The 23,476-nt window shown below is 38.5% G+C and overlaps 1 protein-coding gene across 11 annotated transcripts in view; it reads left to right on the top strand.

Annotated features, from left to right (window-relative positions):
• The first annotated feature begins 4,876 nt into the window (after positions 1–4,876).
• Positions 4,877–23,476, top strand: part of cblb (Cbl proto-oncogene B, E3 ubiquitin protein ligase) — a 57,241-nt gene continuing 38,641 nt past the window's right edge. For 5 of the 11 annotated variants that reach the window (XR_003296971.2, XR_003296970.2, XR_003296969.2 and 2 more), the window contains exons 1-4: positions 5,059–5,334; positions 6,200–6,376; positions 6,901–7,151; positions 19,427–19,573. Coding sequence is in view for 8 of the 11 variants with exons in the window: in XM_026327718.2 (XP_026183503.1) it covers positions 6,209–6,376; positions 6,901–7,151; positions 19,427–19,573 (566 nt within the window). In the remaining 3 variants the exon portion in view is untranslated. Of the gene's footprint in view, positions 4,979–5,058; positions 5,335–6,199; positions 6,377–6,900; positions 7,152–19,426; positions 19,574–23,476 lie in introns of those variants that run through there. The other 6 variants (XM_026327715.2, XM_026327714.2, XM_026327713.2 and 3 more) reach the window with 4 other exon arrangements.

Raw genomic sequence — 23,476 nt, 5'->3', positions numbered from 1 at the left:
CTGGTCTTAGCTGATAAGGGTGGGGCCCATGTTTGGCCTGGGGTCCATGGTTTGCCTCAGGCGTATTTTGATACAGTAGTTTTTTGTTTTTTTTTTAATTTATTGCATATGGCAGAAAATGTGTTTACTGAAATATATTCATCAGACATTGGGCTTATAATGGAAGCACATATACACACACAATGAGTCAGAAATGCAAGATGTGAAAAATAATTGATGGGATTGCTGAACAACAAACAATTAATTTGTTTTCAGACTCACCCACACAGACACACCCATGGGCATTCACACAAACACACACATACATTCACCGATACAGACAGACACACAAAAACACATATTCACAAAACACGCACACACCCACACAGACATACACAAACACCAGTGGCACTAATGTACACACCAACGTGGACTCACACACAATCTATAGACAACTTGCTACTGTAATATTGCCCACCCAGAGCATTCAGCAATTGCATTCATTCAAAGCTTTTCCTAGTAGGTAGGGCTGCTCAATTATGGAAAGAATAATAATCACGATTATTTTGGTTATTATTGAAATCCCAATGTGACTGTGTAGTGAAGGACGTTGCCTTTTCTAGTTGGAATCTTACCTTTATGAGACTCTCAGTGGAGAAAGTAGACCTTCTATGAAACATTACCAACATTACACTTAGTGTACACTGTGGTTAAAAAAGGTCATTTTGAGGTGTAAAGAGTTTGGAGGTAATGCTGAAATGTAATCATGCAGTGTGATTTTACACTAATATTTTCTTTAAAGGTGACATTATGGGAAACTTGGAAGGGGGGTTGTAGATTGGATTATCCGTGAAGCGTATCCAGCACTGAACTGGCCCAGAGCAGTCTGAGGTGAAGTGGTTTCCACACACAAACAAAACTTGCTGCTGGCATCTGTTCGTTATAAATGAAATAAATCCACTCTGCCTTCTTGTCTTGTGAGTTTGGGAGTGAGAACAAAGTGCTCGTTCTCACAGTCAACACCAAAGCAGCTTCTGTGCTCAGCTTGTCTCCCTGGTGTTTATCCTCTCGGTGCCGGTGTCGGTGTTCCACCTGAGCGAGTGTCCAATAATGGCGGACAGGGAGTTCTGCCAAACTTTTTCGTGGGTGGTGTTTGGGCTGAGCCAGAGGAGGAGCCTCTTGTATACGTATACATCATTTTGCGACTTCTCCTCAAAAAACAGGAAAAAGGAAAAAAAGGAGGCGGCGCATCTCTTCCTCACTTGGTGTGTGCCAGCAGACACCAGACAGCCATATAAATGTACCGAAATAGTCAAAAAGTCAATTTTGCATAACAGGGGACCTTTAAATCTATTTAGACTGCATGTCAGTAAAATTTATTTGGTCATTTTGATACTTTTAAAGAAATAATTGAAAAGAGTTGTAAACTACCAATTTACAGCCTAATTTAACTGCCCTCTCTGAGGGAATAAGCTCCATTAATCATTTAGAAAATAAAATGATCTTCTGTATTATAAATCAGCCTCACTGAAAGTATACATCAATACTATATCTCTAAAGCTGAATGTGAATTAAAACTATGAACCATGAGGATGGTACAATCACCTCTTCTCTGACCTAATGTAATAAATGTAATAAACTTGAACAATTTTCCTTTCTACTGCACTGCCCTCTGGTTTTAGACCAAAAAAAAGTAGAGTATTATAAAATTTCTTTTAATGGATAATTTTTAAAATTTTATTTTGTCACGAACAAGAAGGCTCTGTTATCTGTCCTTATGTGCTTTTGTTGCAAAGAGGGAAGAGGAGAACCCACATGCAGATTTCAGGGAAAAAAAACAGTCTTTATTAACAAACATTCACTGGAAGAAAGGAACTTAAAGTATCTAGAGTTAGGGGTAAGCGGGCTACAGGTGGCAGGAGTCCACCGGAGGAGAGGGCCTGCAGGGAATATCACACAGGTAAGTATTTGGCAGGTACGTCTGTCGAGGCACAGAGATAAGCTGACGAATTGAACATTTGACCGTAAAGGCTGAAGGTTTTATGGCGTAGGTGAGTAGATAAGTAGAGGTTGGGGCTCATTAACTCTGCGACACTCACCAAGGCGCACCTGCAGAGAATTACTAAGAGACACGGGGAACAACACAGACACAGAAGGGAAAGGGTAGAGGCACATGAGGAAGAGGGAGGAGCGAGCACTGCCGCCTCATGGTAGCTTTTTAAATGTTGACTATGTTTTTGCTCCCTTATTTCAGACACATCGGTCAAGTACATGTGAGGCTAAAATATAACTACAATAATAAAATGTCATTTTCACATTAAGTAATTAAGTTCACATCAGTAATAATTACCCAATATGATATTATAGTGTGGCCCTGTGATGGACTGGTGACCTGTCCAGGGTGTACCCCTGCCTTTCACCCAAAGAGAGCTGGGATAGGCTCCAGCAGATCCCTGTGACCCTGGTTAGGAATAAGCAGGTATAGATGATGGATGGATGGGTGTATATTATTGAGCATCACTGACAGCAACCCTTTTCGTAATTAGGAGTACTTTTATGTATAATACATAAAGTTTTCTTAAGTTTGCCTATTTATAGGCCTATAATTGTTCATGCAGATCTTTTGCTTGTAACCAGAATGTCTGAATTAAGACAGTCACTGTGGGAATAGTTGATAATGGAGTGATTACACGCACACGTCTTAATGGCAAATTACATATAGCTTCCATTAACTGTGTTCAAAAGTTCATATTTACATTAGGGCTGTCAATCGATTAAAATATTTAATCGCGATTAATCGCATGACTGTCATGAGTTAACTCGTGATTAATTGCAACTTAATTGCACATTTTTATCTGTTCTAAATTTACCGTAAATTAATACTTTTAAGTTTTTAAAACTCTAATCAACATGGTCATGGACTAAAATTGATGCTTTATGTAAATGTATATTATTAGTGAAACTACCCTAAACATACAGCATAAAGAACATACACATGTTTCAAAGACAGTAGATATGTTTTTCAAAGAACATGTTCATGTCTATTAAACACATGGAAAAAAAGAACATAGAAAAAACACAAGTTCCCATTATTCCTCTTTCTTTGCACTGAGCCAGTTGCTCAAACAGACGAGCCTGTTTACATTTTCAGATGACAGGGCAGCTCACTTTTTCTGAACAACATGCCCTGACAGTGAAAACAGTCTAACAAAACAAGGTATGGATGTAATGGAGGTGATGCTAAGTATCTGCAGACATCGTTTTGTAAATGAATTTACCATTCAGACCTTTTTCTTTCTCCATTTCTGTTTGCTGCTGCTCTCTTTACTGTCTATGGATGTATTTTTTGTTTTCTACTACGGGCTAGGCCACGGGTCAGACAGGAAATGCGTGCTCTGTTAATAAAATTAGTGCAGTTAAAATGAGTTTGTGTTAACGTGTTAATTTTGACATTAATTCAATAAAAAAAGCTGAACACCACAAAAATGGTGTCAGTGTGTTGGGATTGATATAAAAGTGTGGTGTGAATGTGGTTGAGAATATTTCTTGTCTGTGTGTGAGTGTGTGAACTTCAAGTTATCACAGGCCAAATGGGCTCTGTTTATGTATTTTCTTGATCAAGAGAGATCCTCCTCTCTCCTATTGGATGTGTGGTATAGCATGTTAAGCACAATTATACATCAATTACTTGCCAATTTCTTTACTGTTACTCATTATTTATGATTGTCTGATATAGCCATAGACTATTTACTTAATTTTATTCTGTATTTTTGTATTGATCAAAATACTATGAAGGATGTGTATAAATTTATTCATGTCATGTGATCATTCCTTTCTCTTTTGCAGGTTTGTGGCACCTAGTTCTGCTGTCAGCAGACACACAAGTGGCCCATGAGCTTGCTCTACCACATGATAGACATATCATGCTATAATGCCTATGTCCTGTTCACCTCTGTGGAGCCCACCTGGAACAGTGCCTATTGCTTTAGGTGGTGACTTGGAGCAGGTTGGCAGAGCTCTCATCATTTTCCCAGAACTGCAGCAAGCTTGGTCCTACAAGCTCAGGGCCAGGTCCATGGTCAGGAGGGGGAAGAGGAGGAGGAGGAACCAGGGCCCTCCAGAAAGTGGAGGCAGTGTGTCTTGTGCCCAGAGCGCAAGAGGGTGTGGAACCAGTGTGCCAAATGTGGAGCACATGCATGTAAAATGCACCTCACAGCCTTAAACTGTGAACACACACAAGTTTTTTGAATAAACTTCCTTTGAGCCTGGAAAATCAGTGTTTTCAATTATTGACCTAGTCAAGGCTGTAATAATATCATCACAAATATTCCACTTTGCACCTCATTTTTGGAAAATATTGCATATTTTGTGTTTTTTCCAATGAAAAAAAATCTGGGGTTCTTATGACAAAAATGACATACAAACATAAGAAATATTTAAAAATCATAAAAAACTTTATATCTATGGTTAGGTCAGGTAAAAAGTGTAACTTAATTTTGAAGATGCCTCAAGGGTTAATTATTCTGTTATGCCAATATCTCGAATTGGATGGACAATAACTAAAGTTAATAGTTGTTCCTTTTTTGTATTTATGATGTTTTGTCCTTGTACTGTACACCCACACTTGTGCCACTTCCGGTACAACATTGCTGGTTTTGCTCAGTGAGAGAAACTGTGTGGATTATTTTGGGAGCGGCCCCTCTCCCCTCTTTGTGAATGCATCAATGTTACAGCACATAGTAGGAGTCACGGTGGAAGTTAGGCCACTCTACCTCCAAAATAAAAGCGTACCCAACGTTACCAAGTTCTAAAAAATATTGCGTTGGATGGTTCCTGGAAAATATTGCTTCATACACCAATTGACCCTCCTACAGGAAGTAATACACCACCTTCACATTAAAGGAAGAGCATATAACCCTATTGTCTGAAAATGTCAATTATTGTGGAGATGAGAACATCCGGTTAAAACACTTAACTGAGCCATACAGCTCAACTAAAGGTGAGTATATAGCTTCAAAATGCAAATTAATGCAAATTATGTTGTTTCTCAGTGAACGTTTTATTTTGAAATTTGGAAGTGGATGTGACATTTTCTATAATCGCTGATGTCGCTGTACAAAACATACTGTACAGGCTTCCTAGCTCCACGTTCAGCCAAGTCCTCTGATATCTTCGCGGGAACATATTTTTTTCCGACTGTGGAATATGGAGGGTTTTCAGTGAGGTAATAGGGTCACACGCGCTGGATACTTTGTCATCTACTCTTTCTTCCTGGCACTCCTTTTTTTTTTTTTTCGTCCGCTGGATGTGGATCGAATTCAGCAGGGATCCCAGCAGACATTCCCTGGTGGTTTGGTAAGTTAGGACTTTGTGTCTCCCCTCGCCAATGATCGATCCATGGGAGATCCTGTTAAAACGCCACGGTGACTTCAAAATGATCACTTGTTCTGAGCGCTACAGGCTTGTGTGAGTTGGAAGCTGAGAGTCGCTTATAAAAATCAAGGAGCTGTACAGAAGGGCTATAACGTAAAAGTACTTTAATAACAAGTGTAAGTAAGTGTAAGTAGTGGAAATAGCAGTCGACATAAAGAAAAAAAAGACTCAGTAGCCTACAAGAAAATCTCAAAGTCTCTAATCACCTCTTTGTTTAATGTAATCTGGCAGTTTAATTTCGCCTACATGAATATGAATATGTGAAAATGACACAATCATCAGTGGACAATAGGACTCCTGAGGGTAGACAGCAGTATGCATTAAAACGCCTACTTAGTATTTGGAATAAGTTCAGACTTTTTTGTTCTTTACTGCTGGACCGTAGGTGGAAGACAACAGCACTCGTGATGACATTGTCCTGCTATCACATTATCTTAGCATGTTAAATAAATCAGTCTGACATAGAGCTATTTGGTGGTTGCTGAAATCCTTTCATAAACAGACTAGGCATCAGTCAAACACACCTTTCAGCTACTGGTTGAAAGGGGGAAGCAGTAATAAGGTCAGTACTTGTAGTGCTGTAACACCTCCTTATCAGTAGAATATACTACTACTTCTGTTAACAAACCAAAAGACTGATTCCTTTGTCAGGAATGTGTTGTTTTCCAATTCAGGTAATTGATTGTTTTTAATTGACCACAATAACTGGATGCATACAGCATTTCGGTCATTCCAACGTTGTGGAAAGTGCTATATAAATGAATTAAAGTATTCTTTTTTGCCTCAGCGTATAGAAATGGCAACTGCTCTTAGTGGCCGAAATCCTGGTGGACGTGGACCGAATCGAAGTAAGGGTCGGATCTTAGGCATTATTGATGCCATCCAGGATGCAGTTGGGCCACCAAAACAAGCAGCTGCTGACAGGCGGACTGTGGAGAAAACCTGGAAGCTCATGGACAAAGTTGTAAGTGTGAAGCAGTGGCCCTATCAGTCCTGCCTTCCAGGAAGTAGTGGGCAGAGTCTTTGTTTGTAGATGCACAAGGATAGGAGGAGCTTTTGCTAATGTGGTGGATATGTTCTTAGTTGACATTCTGTGATAATGTATTAATTAATCCAAACATCTCTTAATACCCTGTTACACATCTATTTATCAAACTCACTGATGATGTGTCCAAGAAGAAATCAAAATGAAGGCTCAAAAAAGTAATGGTGAAATTGCTAGCTAGAAGTCTGAACAATTTTAATATCCAAGTGTAATGTATGTATCTTTGCAATAAAAGTACTGAAGTGATTTGTATAGTACTCTTTAAATCACTGACCTCCCTGATGGCTTGCCTACGGGCAGATTTAGAGCTTAAGACTCTCTCTCCATATTCATCTGATCATACTTGGCTGTTGTATCAAATGCTGACTCACTTTTAAGATTGTGGTAAACAAGTAAATGTTGGACCTTCAAGCAAGCATTCATTAGTGGTTTCTCTCCCTCAGGTCCGACTCTGCCAAAATCCAAGACTCCAACTGAAAAACAGTCCACCATACATCCTGGATATCTTACCTGATGCCTACCAGTACCTGCGACTTATACTGGGCAAATATGAAGAGAATCAGAGACTCACACAGCTCAGTGAGAATGAGTATTTTAAAGTTTATATAGATAGTCTTATGAAGAAATCCAAACGAGCCATCCGGCTCTTCAAAGAGGGAAAGGAGAGGATGTATGAGGAGCAGTCACAGGAAAGGTAAGAAAAATTTTGCTAAGTGAAATTTTAGGTTTTCATTGACGATGAGGACATAAAAAAATAAATAGAGGTCTTAACCTGCCTGAGCTTGCATTGGAAAACCACTTAGACAAAATGTGCTGCAGAAAGTTAAACAGACAATATGACAGTAGTTTCATATTCTATGGTTTTGCCTATAATTTGATTATTAATAAAATAATAAAATATTGAAGGTTTTATTTTATATATATATATATATATATATATATATATAAAATAAATAAAACCTTCAATTAAAACCACGATTCACTCAAATCGGCATGGTGATATCAAATGATATTAGTTAAAAGTATGTTAAAGCTCACTATATCTTAATGAATTTACAATTTACTGATCTTAGAAATAATCTAATAATTCTTCTTTCAGATATAATTACTCAGAATTTTCTCTGAAATGATCAGTGTACAATCTTTATTGATCTCAGCAATGAGGCTGATAGATAATTCCTCACAACAGAGGTACTCTGCTGAAAGTGGTGGTGATGATGATAATCAACCAAAGTGAGAAGTTCATCAGTGCTACAGGAAGGACAGCCAGCGGTTTTGTCCTCTCCATGGTCCAGTTTGCAATCTGTGACATATCAAGGTCAAATTGTGGCTCGTGGTCTGTAACTGTGTTGCATGTCATCTTTACTTAAATCAACCCACTGTGATTGTGACATGGTAGATATAGTGAGAGTGGGAGTTGGCGATAGAGAAGTGAAAGAGTAGGGAGTTGTAGCGAGAAGAGAAAGCAGGGGTATGTTCAGCAGAAATAAATGTTGCAGTTTTTGGTTATCGGCGTATAGCAATGCTGCTGCCCTTGCTTTTACTGTATGCTTTAAATTGCATGCAGTGCATTATGCTTAGACTTGCATTCATGCACAAATGAGACATTGCTGTTATTCTGTGATAGTCAAGTTGCTGACATTGCTGACAGGAAGCTTGTGATTGTTAAGTTATCGGAAATATAAATATATATAAAAATTATTCAACCATTTATTTTGGATTATCACAGCAAACTTTTCAGCAAACAATGGCCCGAACATGTTGTGATCACCTTTGACTGGATCAGCAGATGTAAGGAAAATGAGACAAAGATGAATCAGTGTTACTAAGTAGTAAACCCAACAAGTCCACCAACCTAAATGACAGTATGTAGTATTTATCCTTACCTTAGAATGCCACTCAGAGGACATTACAATGCTACACTTACCTGATCTTTGTCATCATGGAAACAATCGTCAACACGCTGTTGTGATGTTAATGAACTGTCACTGGTTCATGTCTTAAGGACAAAAACGTACATGTGGCTTAGGTTTTGGAACATTTGCCACAGGAATTGAATACTTGTCTCTTCCTGTGAGAAAATTGTGTTTTCTGACCCCACCTCCACTTAATGTGGTGATACTATATCATTTGACTTCTTCCATTCAGTACATTACTTATGTTAGACATATGGAGATGTTTTTTTTAGGAGGACATAGTTAGTAAAATTACACTGGATGATAATAAAGTACCCTGCAGAAATAGCATTTCCAAAACTACTAGAGACTTCTAACTATAAACCCATGCATGTTTTGCGCTACTACATTTTGTCAGGCTGAGTTAAAAAACACAGGGCCAAGAAAGTAAACTTTGTTCCACCTCCATCCATCCATCCATCCATCCATTATCAGTACCCGGTTATTCCTTTTTGTGGTCACAGGGTTCTGCTGGAGCCTATTTTGTTCCACCTTTCTATTTTTTATTAAATATTTTGTAGAACAGAAGACCTAGAGATAATAAAGGATGTGAAAGGCTTAGGTGATTTTCAGGAGATATCTGTGATTACCATGTGCAGGTTAGAGGGAAATCCCCCAAGGCTGTGTGCTAAAGAGAGTCACTCTACTCTACCTTTTTTATTTTTCTCACTGTTTTCACAGTTCTCTCTTGTTGCCCGATTTATTTACTACCTTTTCATCTAAAAGCACTTCAGACTCTTCAGTGTTATTTCTGCACACTATTCTTATAGTAGAATATTTAAAATGTTCAGTGAAGTTTTTTTTGTTTTTTTTTGGTAGTTACATTATATTTCAAGATTTAACTCACAATTGCAGTGCACCTCATCTCTCCAGGAAACAACATTACCCACTGCCTCTAACATTTTAGGTAGCTTTAAACAGGCATTTACTACATGTAGGCATACATGTCACATTCCTTACTTGTAATATACCATCATCCATACTTGAATTTGATGTTAAGAGCCACATCAGATGTGTCAGTCCCACAAAAAGCAGAAGAATGGACCAATGTGCTGAAGGTATATTTCTCTTGCTTAAATGAAATTTTAAACCACTGGTGGTCACTTTTGAGTTTAGGTTTAGATTTTGTTACATCAGTGAGTGCTGACTTTTATTTAATTTTTATTTAAAATGTTACACATGCAGTATAGTAGTCTAGTCAATTTTGCATTTATTGTATTACTAGCAAAAACTAATGAAGCAGGTGGAGCGGGTGTTTCTAGACATCACAATCACTATTTGATAATAGAGACAGACAGAAGTGTTTATGAGCTTCTCTAGTCTCCATTGGTGTTGTAAGGCTAATTCTGAAGACAGTTGGGTGTCCTTGTGAAGAGGGAGACAATACTTCAGTACTTCACAGCCACAGTGGCATTTTAGCAATTTTATTACTAAAACATACAGGGCAACTGTTAGATATTATTTGGGCCATAGGATGACACACACAGACATAACCCTAACCATCACAACTACATGCCTAACCCTAACGCTTACCCTACCGTAATCAAAAACCTAACTGTAACCCTAACCCTCAAACAAAAACATTTGAAGTTGTGAGGACTGGGCAAAATGTCCACACCAGAATGGTATCAGAATAAAACGTGTGCACACAGCCATAAAAAGACGTGTATATACACACACACACAAAGAAGGAGAGGTGCTGTTTTCACCCCTGTGCAGTCATTGCAACAATAATCAGATAATACATTTGTGTAGTTTTGTGGTTAATTAGTAAGTCAATATAGTGAGAGTAGTCAGTAGTCAGTTGTCATCTGCCATTGGCTAAGGTGCTGCAAAGCCAGATGACAGTGGGGATGAAGGATTGGTTCTGGTTTTCTACATAAATTGGCCATGAAATAGTCATCAGTAGTCTGATCTTCACCAAAGTCATGAGCACAAACAAACACAACATTTCTAGACTGGTAAAATGCTGTCTTAAGCTTTCATGTTTTTTTCAACACACCCATTAAACATATTCAGTAATTTCTGAAATTTCTTATTAGAAGGAATCTCAGTAAATTAGACAAATTGGGAGTATAAATTGGATGTGCTTTGGCTTTAACTGCTAGTTTTGTGTTATCATAAACATTACTAATCAGCAATGCTTTGTGAAGGAAAGTCTTGTTCTGAAGTGGGAGGATGTGAAGAAACTCCTCAGTCCTTTTTATCAGAAACCATGTGGGTATATAAATAATGTTTTACATAACTACACAACATCCTCTGACAAAGATTCATGAGAAGAACAAATTGTCTTTGAGGATATAACAAAGTGATGTCACATGTGGTACCACATTTGTTTCCAGGGACATCAGTACCCATATGTGCCCTGCTGTGTCTTTGTGGAAACCTGTCTTGCACCAGTCTCTTTTATACATTTGATTAATGGTATGTGATCATCCTCTAACCTTTCTTTACCTGGTTTTAAGCCATCTGATGTCACACTCCACCCCCCAGTGTTTTTGGTCTGTCTTTATTGTCCTGCTCTCCACATCTGACTACCTGATCCCCATCCTGCTGCATCTTCCTTTTCTACATGCTGAGCAAAATGTGGATGCTATAGGAATATTAATTAGGAAAGCAAAAGTTGTGGTGAAAACTGCAGACACCTGTTCTTGTAATGCAGTTAAAGATTATACAGGAACTTTGTTACTAATTTAAATGTTCAAGTATCTTTGAGCTTATTCTCTTTCTCAGAAGTATATTCTTCTATTAAGCCTGAAAAAAAAATGGCCCAAAATGCTGGAATGCCCCTAATTTGAGTCTGCAGGCAGTTAGATTTAATTAGGCAAATGAATTTCTTGAAGATACATTTTTAATTAACTTTATTTTCTAGAACAAACCTTTGGAACCCTAGCACTATGGCCATGACTGAAGTCCTAGTCTCTGCATTAATAACAAGTGCAGTGGTAAGTGCCAAAGATGCATTTTTGTTGAGTGTCACTTACTTACATGGGGTGAATTGCACTATAATCACTGTAATACATATTGGCAAGCAATGGTCCAAACTGCAGAATACTGCAATTCTTGATTTACTGTGGCCAGACTAATATTCTGAGGTGAAAATTTTTAGAGAGGGACCTGCAAGCACAGCATTAAATGACATTGAGAAACACAAGATCTGTGGCTTTCATAACTCACTGCTGCAAAGGATCAATTGCGTGGATGAGATGCAATTCTCTGAGATTGAACTTAAATGAAAACTACATTGGCATTACAAATCAGCCTGCCTTTACTGAAGGTTCGGTCAACAAATTTTTCTCAGGGGTAACCCTGTGAAAACAGACATTAAGCTTTAGCTACAGTAATTAAAAAATTAGAACCTGAGTGCTGAAGTGCTTGTTTGGTAATATACCCGCTGTTGGATGTACAGCAAGTCAAATTGTTGTACTGACACAAGCAGATCCTCTAATGTAGCTCAATGGGATATTTTTTTTTGCAGCATTTGAAGATGATTCAAATTCAGGCATTTGCTGGACAATTATTCAAAGAAGATTAACAACTGTATACACTTAGCATGGGTTGCCACACTGCTAATTATTTCATGCACTTCCACAAAATAGCCACAGAGCACATCTGAAATTATTTGCACAGTAGACCATTTTATAGCCAGCCTGACAACCATGGGTTCAGCAGCTTCATAAAGTGATTGTCTTTAAATCAGATGGATTAGAAGTGCACTTCTTTTGCCAGGAAGCTGAGTGTTGCAGATAGCAGACAATCTGACCTCCCTCCCTCCTCAGTCCCATATACTGACTTGCCACTGCCTGATTATGAATAACATGTGACTCATGGTGCAGAGATGTGATAAAGGAATATTCTCAGTATTTTTAAACTTTTTGCTGTGGACAACAGTGTTGATGATGACACTCAAACAGCAATATTTTCAGAATGAGTCAAGAAAAGGTCTTTTGGAGCAGCATATATGTCCTGCATGGTATTCTAGTTGACTCCAGCACCTATTCTGGGCAGAACTAGTGTACAATAAATATAATCTTTTTCTTGAAAATAATGAAGTTGTGATTTGCTGCCGGTAGAAATATTGCAGCTCAGTGGCTCGTCTAATTGCCAGTGTCATTTTTAAGCCACTGCATGATTAACAGAGGTTTAAAGCTACCATATACTTTCGAAGTCATCATTTGTAATTATTTACAAGACAACATTTAATACCAGTATGATTTAGATAAATAGAAATTTGTCCAGCCTTTAAAGTTAAAGGAGAGAAGGGTTGTTTTAATATTGTATGAAAAAGATGTGTTGTGGAGATCAGCCTTCAAAAAAAGATCTGGGGTACATTACTGCCAACTGTATATAATAAATTATTTCAAAAAATTCAGTTCATTTAGCTTAATTTTTAAATATGCCAAGTTATCACAAAAATGTCCAATTTATCGCATGTTTATAAATGTTTCATTTAAACTTAAGCTCTGTAAAAAATATATTTTTTGTGGCTGATTCCTGTGGCCATTGCAGGCTGTAGGCACCAAGCAGACATGATGGTTAAATTACTTAGCTGAAATGACAGGAAGGGTTTCCTGGTGAATAATCTCACCACATTTCAATTTGCAGCATCACTGACTGTAAAAATCTTTTTTTTTTTTTTCTGTCTTTCCTTTAATACTCACTGTAAGAATGTTTCTCCAGAATTCTTGCTTACAGTGTTGACATAGTATTCAGTACTGTGTGGACAAATTGAGCAGTTGTGTGATTATTAAATTGTATATATTTATGCATGTACATGTATGATCTTTAATGTTGAATGTAGTTAGGTAGTGTATCTGTGTATCTGGAATTTTCCACATGTCCTCACGTGTCAGCATGTGACAGCAAGCTGCTGTGCTTTGAAGTGATGATATCACATGTTCCCATGAAAGGTTTAAACGGTTGAGTGTGGTTGAGATGAGTAAGCTTCCAGAAAGTAGAACCATCTGGGAAGGAAGTGGAGCACCAGAGAAGGAAGCCATTGTGCTTCAGTCAAGAACCAAGAGGATTAGAACGTGGGGGAGGATGGAGGAGGTGTGTGTTTGTGTTTGTGTGTGTGTGTGTTTGGTAAGGGTCGTTACTATGCTTACTCATTGATTTTGTGTTAATCTGCTGTCAGAAATTGTATGGAATGGACACAGAGAAATGTCCCCCACCAAAGACTTGATTAACTTATCATACTTCACACAGTCATGACTTTTTCTTAGGGTGAAGGATTATAATCACATTCGCAATCATCACTCACTCACATCAACACACACAGATATACTACGCAACACGAGTTAAACTAATGAATGTTTCAGATGTTTTGATGGCATCATTTGAATCTAACTGGCTATGACCTTCTATATTGCAATCTCCAACCTCCTAGAAATGATGAGGCTATTACAAAATTGATTTTATTGTGGTGACAAACATAATCACTGACTTGAATATGGTGGCAACTTTGTTTTGAATGAATAAAATGCTACATTTATTGATGATAAATGTGATGTGATGCGAGAGCTTTAGGATTGTATAGCCAAATAGTGGTGTACGCAAACAGCAAGTAAAGCTTGTGTTTTAGTGTACTTTATTCTGCTACTTTTACATAATGTGACAGTGCATATGTTACACATAAAATCATATGCTTTCAAAAATATTGTGTTGCTTCTGTGTTACGAAGTTCCTATATTAAGTTGTAAGACTAAGAGGGCATGCAACACAGTGGACCTGGTCTCAGCATTAGCCAGCGTTTAATGACAGCCATTTGTTCCCTTCAGCATGTCTCCATTTCCAAAAAGAGGGAGTAGAACTTTCCTTCTCCTTGATCCTTCATTGTACAATCAGGGCTTCTGAGTCAGGATAAGAAAGACTTTCTTAATGGACGGTGTTCTATAACTCTTTTTAGTAGTAAATTATTTGCCTGAATAATTGATGCTAATAACAATCCTTAGAAACAATTAAATCAGCAACTCTGCTCACTGAGTGCCCTTGTCTTTCTCCCTCCCATTTTGTCTCTCAGCTTTCTGCTTTAACCCAAGACTTCCCCCTCACTCCCTATCCTCCTCACCTTGTACTCTCCTCTTCACCCTCATTGCAGGTGGTTGTTCCCCACTAGCCTCCCATCATATACTTTGGCTTATTCAGTGTGCTGCCAACAATTGAATGTAGAAGATCTGATAGAAACCTCATCTGCCTGATAGTGCCTCTGTGAAGCCATTACGGTCCCTAGTGGGCACTCTGCTCTCGCTTTAGTCTGCTGCACAAACACATCCAAACACAAACACACACATGCAGAAAAACAAGACTGGCCACTCCTGGACTTGTTTGATCACTTCACTCTACTCAGGTCTAAACATTGTATTAAGAGCCTCTTTACCCCACTGTGCCCCAGCTCTGATCTTTAACCTCAAAGCCATGTGAATGGTTTATCTCCACCTTCCTTTATCTTTCTTATATGTACATTGTCTCCTTTATGACAATTTCTTTGCCCCACATATAAGAGAAATGTTACAGGTTACATATAAGAGAAATGTTACAGGTTACTGTATACAAATGTGAACCTAAGATAATTGCACTGGAACTTCAGCAAATCCAAAAAAATTTCCTCACTGACTCTCAGAATGGGACAAATTTATGAAACTGACATAGTTACATTTTTTTCTCTTAGGTCTCATAAAAACATTTCCAGCAAATTATAATGATGCATACATATCACTGTAATTGAATGAACAGTTTAACCCAAGACGTCCCTCTTGCTGCCTCTGCATTTTGATAATATTTTTATATTGGCTGATATGTTTGAAAAACAAGTGTAAAGCAGTTTGTGACAAAGGATAATGGTATTGTTCAGGGGACAGGAAACCAGTAAGAATAGAGGTGATGAGCGGTTCAGCAGCACTAGCGCAGCTGTTACCACAACAGGGTGACACCATGTAGATCTGTGTCAGCAAGTGTGTCTCCTTTGTAAAAGTACACTACGATTTCTGTTTTTTTCAAGGAAACTGAAAGTGACTTTTTTGGTGAACGTTTCGGTGGAAATGTGTTTGGTATGGTTTAATTTGGACCTATTGATGGGTTGTGTGCATTACATGTAGGAATACTGTAACAGAGCCATTGAAGGATATCTGCAACATTTATGTGTTCGTAAGCCAACAGTTTCTGGTCACCCTGCTTACACTTTCTCTGAGTACATTAGCTGTAATGAATGGGCTGGCTTTTCTAAGGCACTTTTCAAACCAGGCAGATTATACAACCAGTCTAGTGGCACGGGGCACACAGTAAGGACTAATTAAAGAAAATAAATCAAACCATGTGAAATTTTATTACTGGAAACTTGAACATGCAATCTGCACTGCAGTTTGTGTCTAGTAGTATGGTAAAAAAAATGTTTCTCAATGGCAGTAACTAGTGCACTATTATACAGTAAGAAGAGAGAAATATGGTATTACAAATGATTGTGAATGCATCGTTCGGCTGAGAATGCATCCTGCTTTTTCTGTTTGTTTGATGGCATTTTGGGGCTGAGCCATCCTCCACAAGAAGGCTGGATATTGAGTTCAAATGAGTTCAGCCATTATGTAAGCATCTGTGTCCTTTCTGTCTTTATCCCAGTGAACAGGTCTACATCTCAGTGGGGAATTTTTTGGCTTGTCCTTGTTTGATTAGAGGCTTAATGGTTGCTAGATGAGCATGAAATTTCTGAAATGGGCTTGCTTTGTTGCCATAGACACACACGCACACACACACACGCACACACACACACACACACACACACACACACACACAGAACAGTGATTTTCATTGATCCCAGATTTGATTTGTTGTAATAAGGAATCACGCAGTGGTGCAGTATGTTTCACTTTTTTAGTTTTTGGATAACAATTTCTGTAGCACAGTGGAATAAGATATGTTAGGTCCATTAATTGTTCAGCACATGCGATTTGATAACATAAAATATTTTCTGTATATATGTTAATTTCTTGTGCAAGATAATAAAGTTAAAGTATGAAAATGTTAAGAAGGTTATTATCTACTTAGAATTCAAATTCTTTAATGCAATTAAATTGATTCATTCATTTCACTTGTTGCTCCACTCATACTCTGTTTATGTATAGAAGAAGGGTAATGATGACTAACACTAAGCAGTAATGTGAGCACATTAAGCACAGGGGTGTGATAACAAAGCCTAGCCAGTGTAGGTTTGAAAGAACAGCTGAAAGTTTGGATGATGTGCTCAAAGTCCCTTGACTGCCCCGTCACCCCCAAGACACACACACGCACATAAAGCTGTTTATCAGCACATAACAGCCACTGTGCTGTCTTTGTCCCACTCGCCCCTTGGTCTTAATTTTACAGAGAGTTGGGGACAAATCCCCCATCCTAGACCAGGAGGAGAAGGAGAAACACCACCTGTATATATTTCAGGATTTATGCATATTGCTAATATACAGTACAGTATGTGAAGACAGGACTATAAACGTAAGCTCCACTAATCTCACAACTCACTTTCTAATACCTTATCAAAGTCAGACTTTTAAAAAAAATTTAATGCCACTGTTCTGAAAATTATGGTCTTTTTCAACTATCCCTGCTGTACCCACTGCTAATTTCCTGGACCAGGTATGTTCTGCCAATCAGAAGTTAGAAGGGGAGCATTGGTTGGAAAACCAGCAGGGCAGTGGCTCTCAAGGACCAGGGTTGTCCACCCCACATTTAACAATTCAAACCGTTGGTTACGTATTGTAACCCAAGATCCTGTGGATTAGGCGCAGCCCTCTGGGCTATTGCAAATGGGTCTTATCCCTTTCCTCATGTTAAGCACTGAAGAGAAAGTTGTCTACCTGGATTAGACCCCTCTGTCCAAACTGAGCGACCTCATCATGTCCACACTACCCCTATATAAGTGGTGGTTCAAGCGAGAGCTTCCCAAAAAAATTATTGACACCCTGCACAGGGAAAGTAAGACACAAAAGGTCATTGCTAAAAAGGAGCACGAGCAACAGGGATAACCACAGCCTTGAGAGGATTGTGAAACGAAGCCCATTCAACAAGCCCATAGGGGGAGATTCACAAGGAGTGGACTACAGCTGGAGTCAGTACTTCAAGAGCCACCATGCACAGACATATCCAGGACATGGGCTACAACTGCCGCATTCCTTGTGTCAAGCCACTCTTGAACCAGAGACAACGTCAGAGGCATCTTACCTGGGCTAAGGACAAAATGGCCTGGACTGTTGCTCAGTGGTCCAAAGTCCTCTTTTCAATTTAAAGTAAATATTGCATTTCATTTGGAAATCAAGGTCTGCTTGAGGTCCAGTGTAACGTTTCCAAAGTCTGTGGTGGTTTGGGGAGCCATGTCATCTGCTAGTGTTGTTCCATTGTGTTTTGTCAGGTCCAAAGTCAGCATAGCTGTCTACCAGGAAGTTTTAGAGTACTTCATGCTTCCCTCTGCTGACTAGCTTTATGGAGATGCCAATTTCATTTTCCAGCAGGACTTGGCACCTGCCCACACTGCCAAAAGTACCAATAGCTGGTTTAAGGGCCATGTCCAGTCCTTTTTGGCCATGTCCAGTCCTTTTTGTCCCTGTGTGATTGGCCAGCAAACTTGCCTGACCTAAACCTCTATGAGGTTTTGTGAAGAGGAAGAAGTGAGACACCAGACCCAACAAGGCAGAGGAGTTAAAGGCCGCTATCAGAGCAACCTGGGCTTCCATAACACCTCATCAGTGCCACAGACTGATCGCCTCCATGCCACACCACATTGCTGCAGTAATTCATGCAAAAAGTATTGAGTGCTGTACATGTTCATACTTTTCAGTAGTCCAACATTTCTGTGTTTAAAATCCTTTGTTTTTATTGGTCTTAAGTAATATTCTAATTGTCGGAGATACTGAATTTTGAGTTTTCATTAGCTGTAAGTTATAGTAATCAAAATCAAAATAAACAGACACTTGAAATATATCAGTCTGTGTAATGAATCTATATGAGTTTCACTTTTTGAATTGAATTACTGAAATAAAACAACTTTTTGATGATATTCTAATTTACTGAGATGCACCTGTAAGTGTGGAGATGTGAATTCAGCGTGAGGACGTGTGCTGCTTGTACTTGACTCACACCAGCCGGTACAAATACAGCGATGTGAGGGATGCATGTCGAAATACAGCCATGGTTGCTTTATGCAGCAAGGGTAAAAAAAAAGTACCCCCTAGGAGGAAGTCACCATTTTTATTAGCAACGGCAACCAAGCTTCTTGTGTTGCACACCTAAATACATGCAAACCCCATTCCTCATCAGACTTAATTGGAACAACAGCCTCATGAGCGACAGGGGAGTGACAGAGAGCTCCCTCACCCAGACCTTAGCATGAGGAATAGGATAAGACCCATTTGTGATAGCCCAGAGGGCTGCGCACCAATGAGACAAAACACTCTTTTTATTTTGAAACATGTAATTTAACAATTTGAATAAATTGCATCAAAAGCAAAAACAAATAATGAAATTAGGGGAAGTGGTTAAAAAAAACTATATGCACTGCAGCACTTTACCGAACAATATGTGCAGCATAAAACATTTATTTATTATAAATATTTGTTTTGTAAATTAAAGAGAGCTGGGATAGGCTCCAGCAGATCCTTGTGACCTTGGTTAAGGAATAAACGGGTATAGATAATAGATGGATGTTTTGTAAATTAAATGTAATAGTGCCAATCTGACAGTCATGATATTTGCACTTTACCTAATATAAATATAGGTATAAAAATATAATATCTAGTGTTATCTAGTTTTTAGACTGTTTTTGTTAAAGTCAGAATAAATTGTCTCTGCTCTTTGAAGTCCTGCATGGACTAAGAGAGTCTGAGCAAGCTCAGTTTCACAATACCAGTGCCATTAAACTTGGAAGTCAAAGTTACAAACATTATAAGATCAAATAATTTCCATATGGTCTGTGTTTAGCATTTGAGGCCATAATTGTACACTAACTGCTCTCACTGTGGCCTGTTCTCTGCAGGAGGAACCTGACCAAGCTGTCTCTGATCTTCAGCCACATGCTAGCTGAAATCAAAGCCATCTTCCCTGGAGGACAGTTCCAGGGAGACACTTTCAGGATCACCAAAGCTGATGCCGCTGATTTCTGGAAGAGATTTTTTGAAGAAAAGTAAGCTTCATATATGCCTGGCTTTTCTTTTGCTGCTCTAAGTTGATGTTCAAACATATGTAGACTTTTTATTTCTGACATGAGTGACAGATGCCATTATGTTGGAGCAACTCCAAGACAGTATGGCAGACTTTCGCACTGAGCACTGTTCACTCACTCACACACACACACACACACACACACACACACACACACACACACACACACACACACACACACACACACACACACACACACACACACACAGAGTTGCGTTCAGTAGCTATGTTTGACTGGTATTTTTCTCATTGTGAGACAATAATGTCAAGACTTCTGTCTGGTTACTACTCAATCTTTCTGCTCAGCTTTTTAGGCCTAAGCAGGTTACTTTGGATTTACAGCTACATTTCACCATGTGGCATCTAACTGCTGTGAATTTTAGCATCCTAAACTACCATGGCTGTTTCAGAATCATGTCTAAACTACTTCCTCAGTTGTGTTTTACTGTTTTACAGAAGTGCCACTTTGTTGAGATTTCAAGCGCAGGTTTCTTTAAAAAACATTAATTATTGGGGTGCTTTAAAAATAATCTATATAATAAGGAGAGATGGTATAATTTTATTTTAGATAAAGGAGGTGAGTTATTATACTTTCTCCAGTAATGCATGAGACATATTAACCTAGTCTAACCAGCTTTAAAAACTGTAATAATTTTTGTTTTATATTACTCCTATATGTGGTTGTAGTTTATCTGGAGAATGTTATTCAACCTCTAGATTATAATCCAATCTGATTTGAATATAATGTTATTTTATTTCTATTCATCTGGTTTGTATTTAAGTTTTAAGTAATTCATGATACAATAACAGAACAGACGTTTTTTTAGTCCAAAAGAAACATTCTAGCAAAGAACAAAACATATAAAAATTTAAAAAAATAATAATTAAACATGAGAGTAAAAGTTCAACACTTCTTTTATTTACTTCGGAAAATGTTTTTAAGAAATGAGAAATATAAAATCAAACTGATAGAAAATTAGGGTTAAAACTAAGGCTTTCAATCGATTAAAATATTTAATCGCGCTTAATCGCATGACTGTCATGAGTTAACTCGTGATTAATCGCAACTTTTCTGTTCGAAATGTACCTTAAATTTTGACACAAAACTTTTCAAGTTTTTAATACTCTAATCAATATAGTCATGGACAAACATGGATGCTTTATGCAAATGTATGTTTATAATTAGTGAAACTACCATAAACATACAGCATAAAGAACATAGACATGTTTCAAAGATGGTAGATATGTTTTTCAAAGAACTTGTTCGTGTCTATTAAACACATTGACAAAAAGAACAGAAAAAATAAGGAAAATAAGGAGTAACAAAAAAATTAAAATACAGAGCAAAGGTGATATTAAGTTGCTCACATAATGGTGTTGTCTTAATCTGATTCAGCTGCTATTTTCAAAGACAATCTTTAAGCTCCAGACTGACAGAGATTACCACAAAACCTTGGCCCCAACACTCAAAACTTTAGGGTTTTTATACAAAATCTGGGGAATTTCCCCCAACCACTTGGGGCATCTATCAACCATTTAACACCTTTTTTACTAACAATAGTCTTGTTGTGAACCTGACTGAAAAATGACCTGTCCATATGGCATCAGGGTTTCTGGGTCCACAGATTCTCTAAATGATCAAGGCGACCCAAGGTACCCAGCTATCTTGTCCCTCTTGCACATTCATTTACAGTGGGTACGGAAAGTATTCAGACCCCTTTAAATTTTTCACTCTTTGTGTCATTGCAGCCATTTGCCAAAATCAAAAAAGTTCATTTTATTTCTCATTAATGTACACTCAGCACCCCATCTTGACAGAAAAAAAACAGAAATGTAGAAATTTTTGCAAATTTATTAAAAAAGAAAAACTGAAATATCACATGGTCATAAGTATTCAGACCCTGTGCTCAGTATTAAGTAGAAGCACCCTTTTGAGCTAGTACAGCCATGAGTCTTCTTGGGAATGATGCAACAAGTTTTTCACACCTGGATTTGGGGATCCTCTGCCATTCTTCCTTGCAGATCCTCTCCAGTTCTGTCAGGTTGGATGGTGAACGTTGGTGGACAGCCATTTTCAGGTCTCTCCAGAGATGCTCAATTGGGTTTAGGTCAGGGCTCTGGCTGGGCCAGTCAAGAACGGTCACAGAGTTGTTCCGAAGCCACTCCTTTGTTATTTTAGCTGTGTGCTTAGGGTCATTGTCCTGTTGAAAGGTGAACCTTCGGCCCAGTCTGAGGTCCTGAGCACTCTGGAAGAGGTTTTCTTCCATGATATCTCTGTACTTGGCTACATTCATCTTTCCTTCAATTGCAACCAGTCGTCCTGTCCCTGCAGCTGAAAAACACCCCCACAACATGATGCTCCCACCACCATGTTTCACTGTAGTGATTGTATTGGGCAGGTGATGAGCAGTGCCTGGTTTTCTCCACACATACTGCTTAGAATTAACGCCAAAAAGTTCAATCTTGGTCTCATCAGACCAGAGAATCTTATTTCTCATAGTCTGGGAGTCCTTCATGTGTTTTTTGGCAAACTCTATGCAGGCTTTCATGTGTCTTGCACTGAGGAGAGGCTTCCGTCGGGCCACTCTGCCATAAAGCCCCGACTGGTGGAGGGCTGCAGTGATAGTTGACTTTGTGGAACTTTCTTCCATCTCCCTACTGCATCTCTGGAGCTCAGCCACAGTGGTCTTTCGGTTCTTCTTTACCTCTCTCACCAAGGCTCTTCTCTCATGATTGCTCAGTTTGGCTGGACGCCCAGGTCTAGGAAGAGTTCTGGTCGTCCCAAACTTTTTCCATTTGAGGATTATGGAGGCCACTGTGCTCTTAGGAAGCTCGAGTGCTGCAGAAATTCTTTTGTAACCTTGGCCAGATCTGTGACTTGCCACAATTCTGTCTCTGAGCTCCTTGGGCAGTTCCTTCGACCTCATGATTCTCATTTGCTCTGACATGCACTGTGAGCTGTAAGGTCTTATATAGACAGGTGTGTGCCTTTCCTAATCAAGTCCAATCAGTTTAATTAAACACAGCTGGACTCCAATGAAGGAGCAGAACCATCTCAAGGAGGATCAGAAGAAATGGACAGCATGTGAGTTAAATATGAGTGTCACTGCAAAGGGTCTGAATACTTATGACCATGTGATATTTCAGTTTTTCTTTTTTAATAAATTTGCAAAAATTTCTACATTTCTGGTTTTTTCTGTCAAGATGGGGTGCTGAGTGTACATTAATGAGAAATAAAATGAACTTTTTTGATTTTGGCAAATGGCTGCAATGACACAAAGAGTGAAAAAGTTAAAGGGGTCTGAATACTTTCCGTACCCACTGTACATCCAGCTCTCACTTAGGATTTCTCAGAATGCTCTGATTATCTTTACTTTTATAATTAATTGTTCCTCCAGCCACTAATCATTAGGTCTCTAAGCAGCCTTTCTCTTGCTGCAATACAGCATCTTTTACATACTCAGTCTATGCTGAGTTGGCTTGTTTACTGTTCTATTAGTTTTTTGGGTTTTTTTTTTTTTTTCAGATTTTTGGTCAGTTTTAGGAGATCCTGGCTATGAGCAGGGATCTTGATTTTGCTGGATTTAAAGAAAACCACAAATCTCAGCCACTGCAAGGAAGGAAATTGTATAATTTTTTTAGATTGTTTGGCAGTAAGTCACAGAGAGGCAGACAGGAATGGTGAAAACATAAACTGAAGAGGAGACATGCAGCATAAGTCCACGGCCCAACCTGTATCGTGGACATTGTAAATATGTGGTATAGCCATTTGACTGTCAGGACACCCTATCAGTTATGTATGATATATAGATTGTTGCAAATCAGAGGCAGCGTGTGAATGTGGGGAAGGATTTCTGTTTGTGCT

Source organism: Mastacembelus armatus, chromosome 14, assembly GCF_900324485.2.
Source record: "Mastacembelus armatus chromosome 14, fMasArm1.2, whole genome shotgun sequence".
In the NCBI taxonomy this organism is placed as follows: domain Eukaryota; kingdom Metazoa; phylum Chordata; class Actinopteri; order Synbranchiformes; family Mastacembelidae; genus Mastacembelus; species Mastacembelus armatus.
The sequence above is the reverse complement of the archived record's forward strand: the minus strand, read 5'-3'. Positions and strand labels throughout refer to the sequence as shown.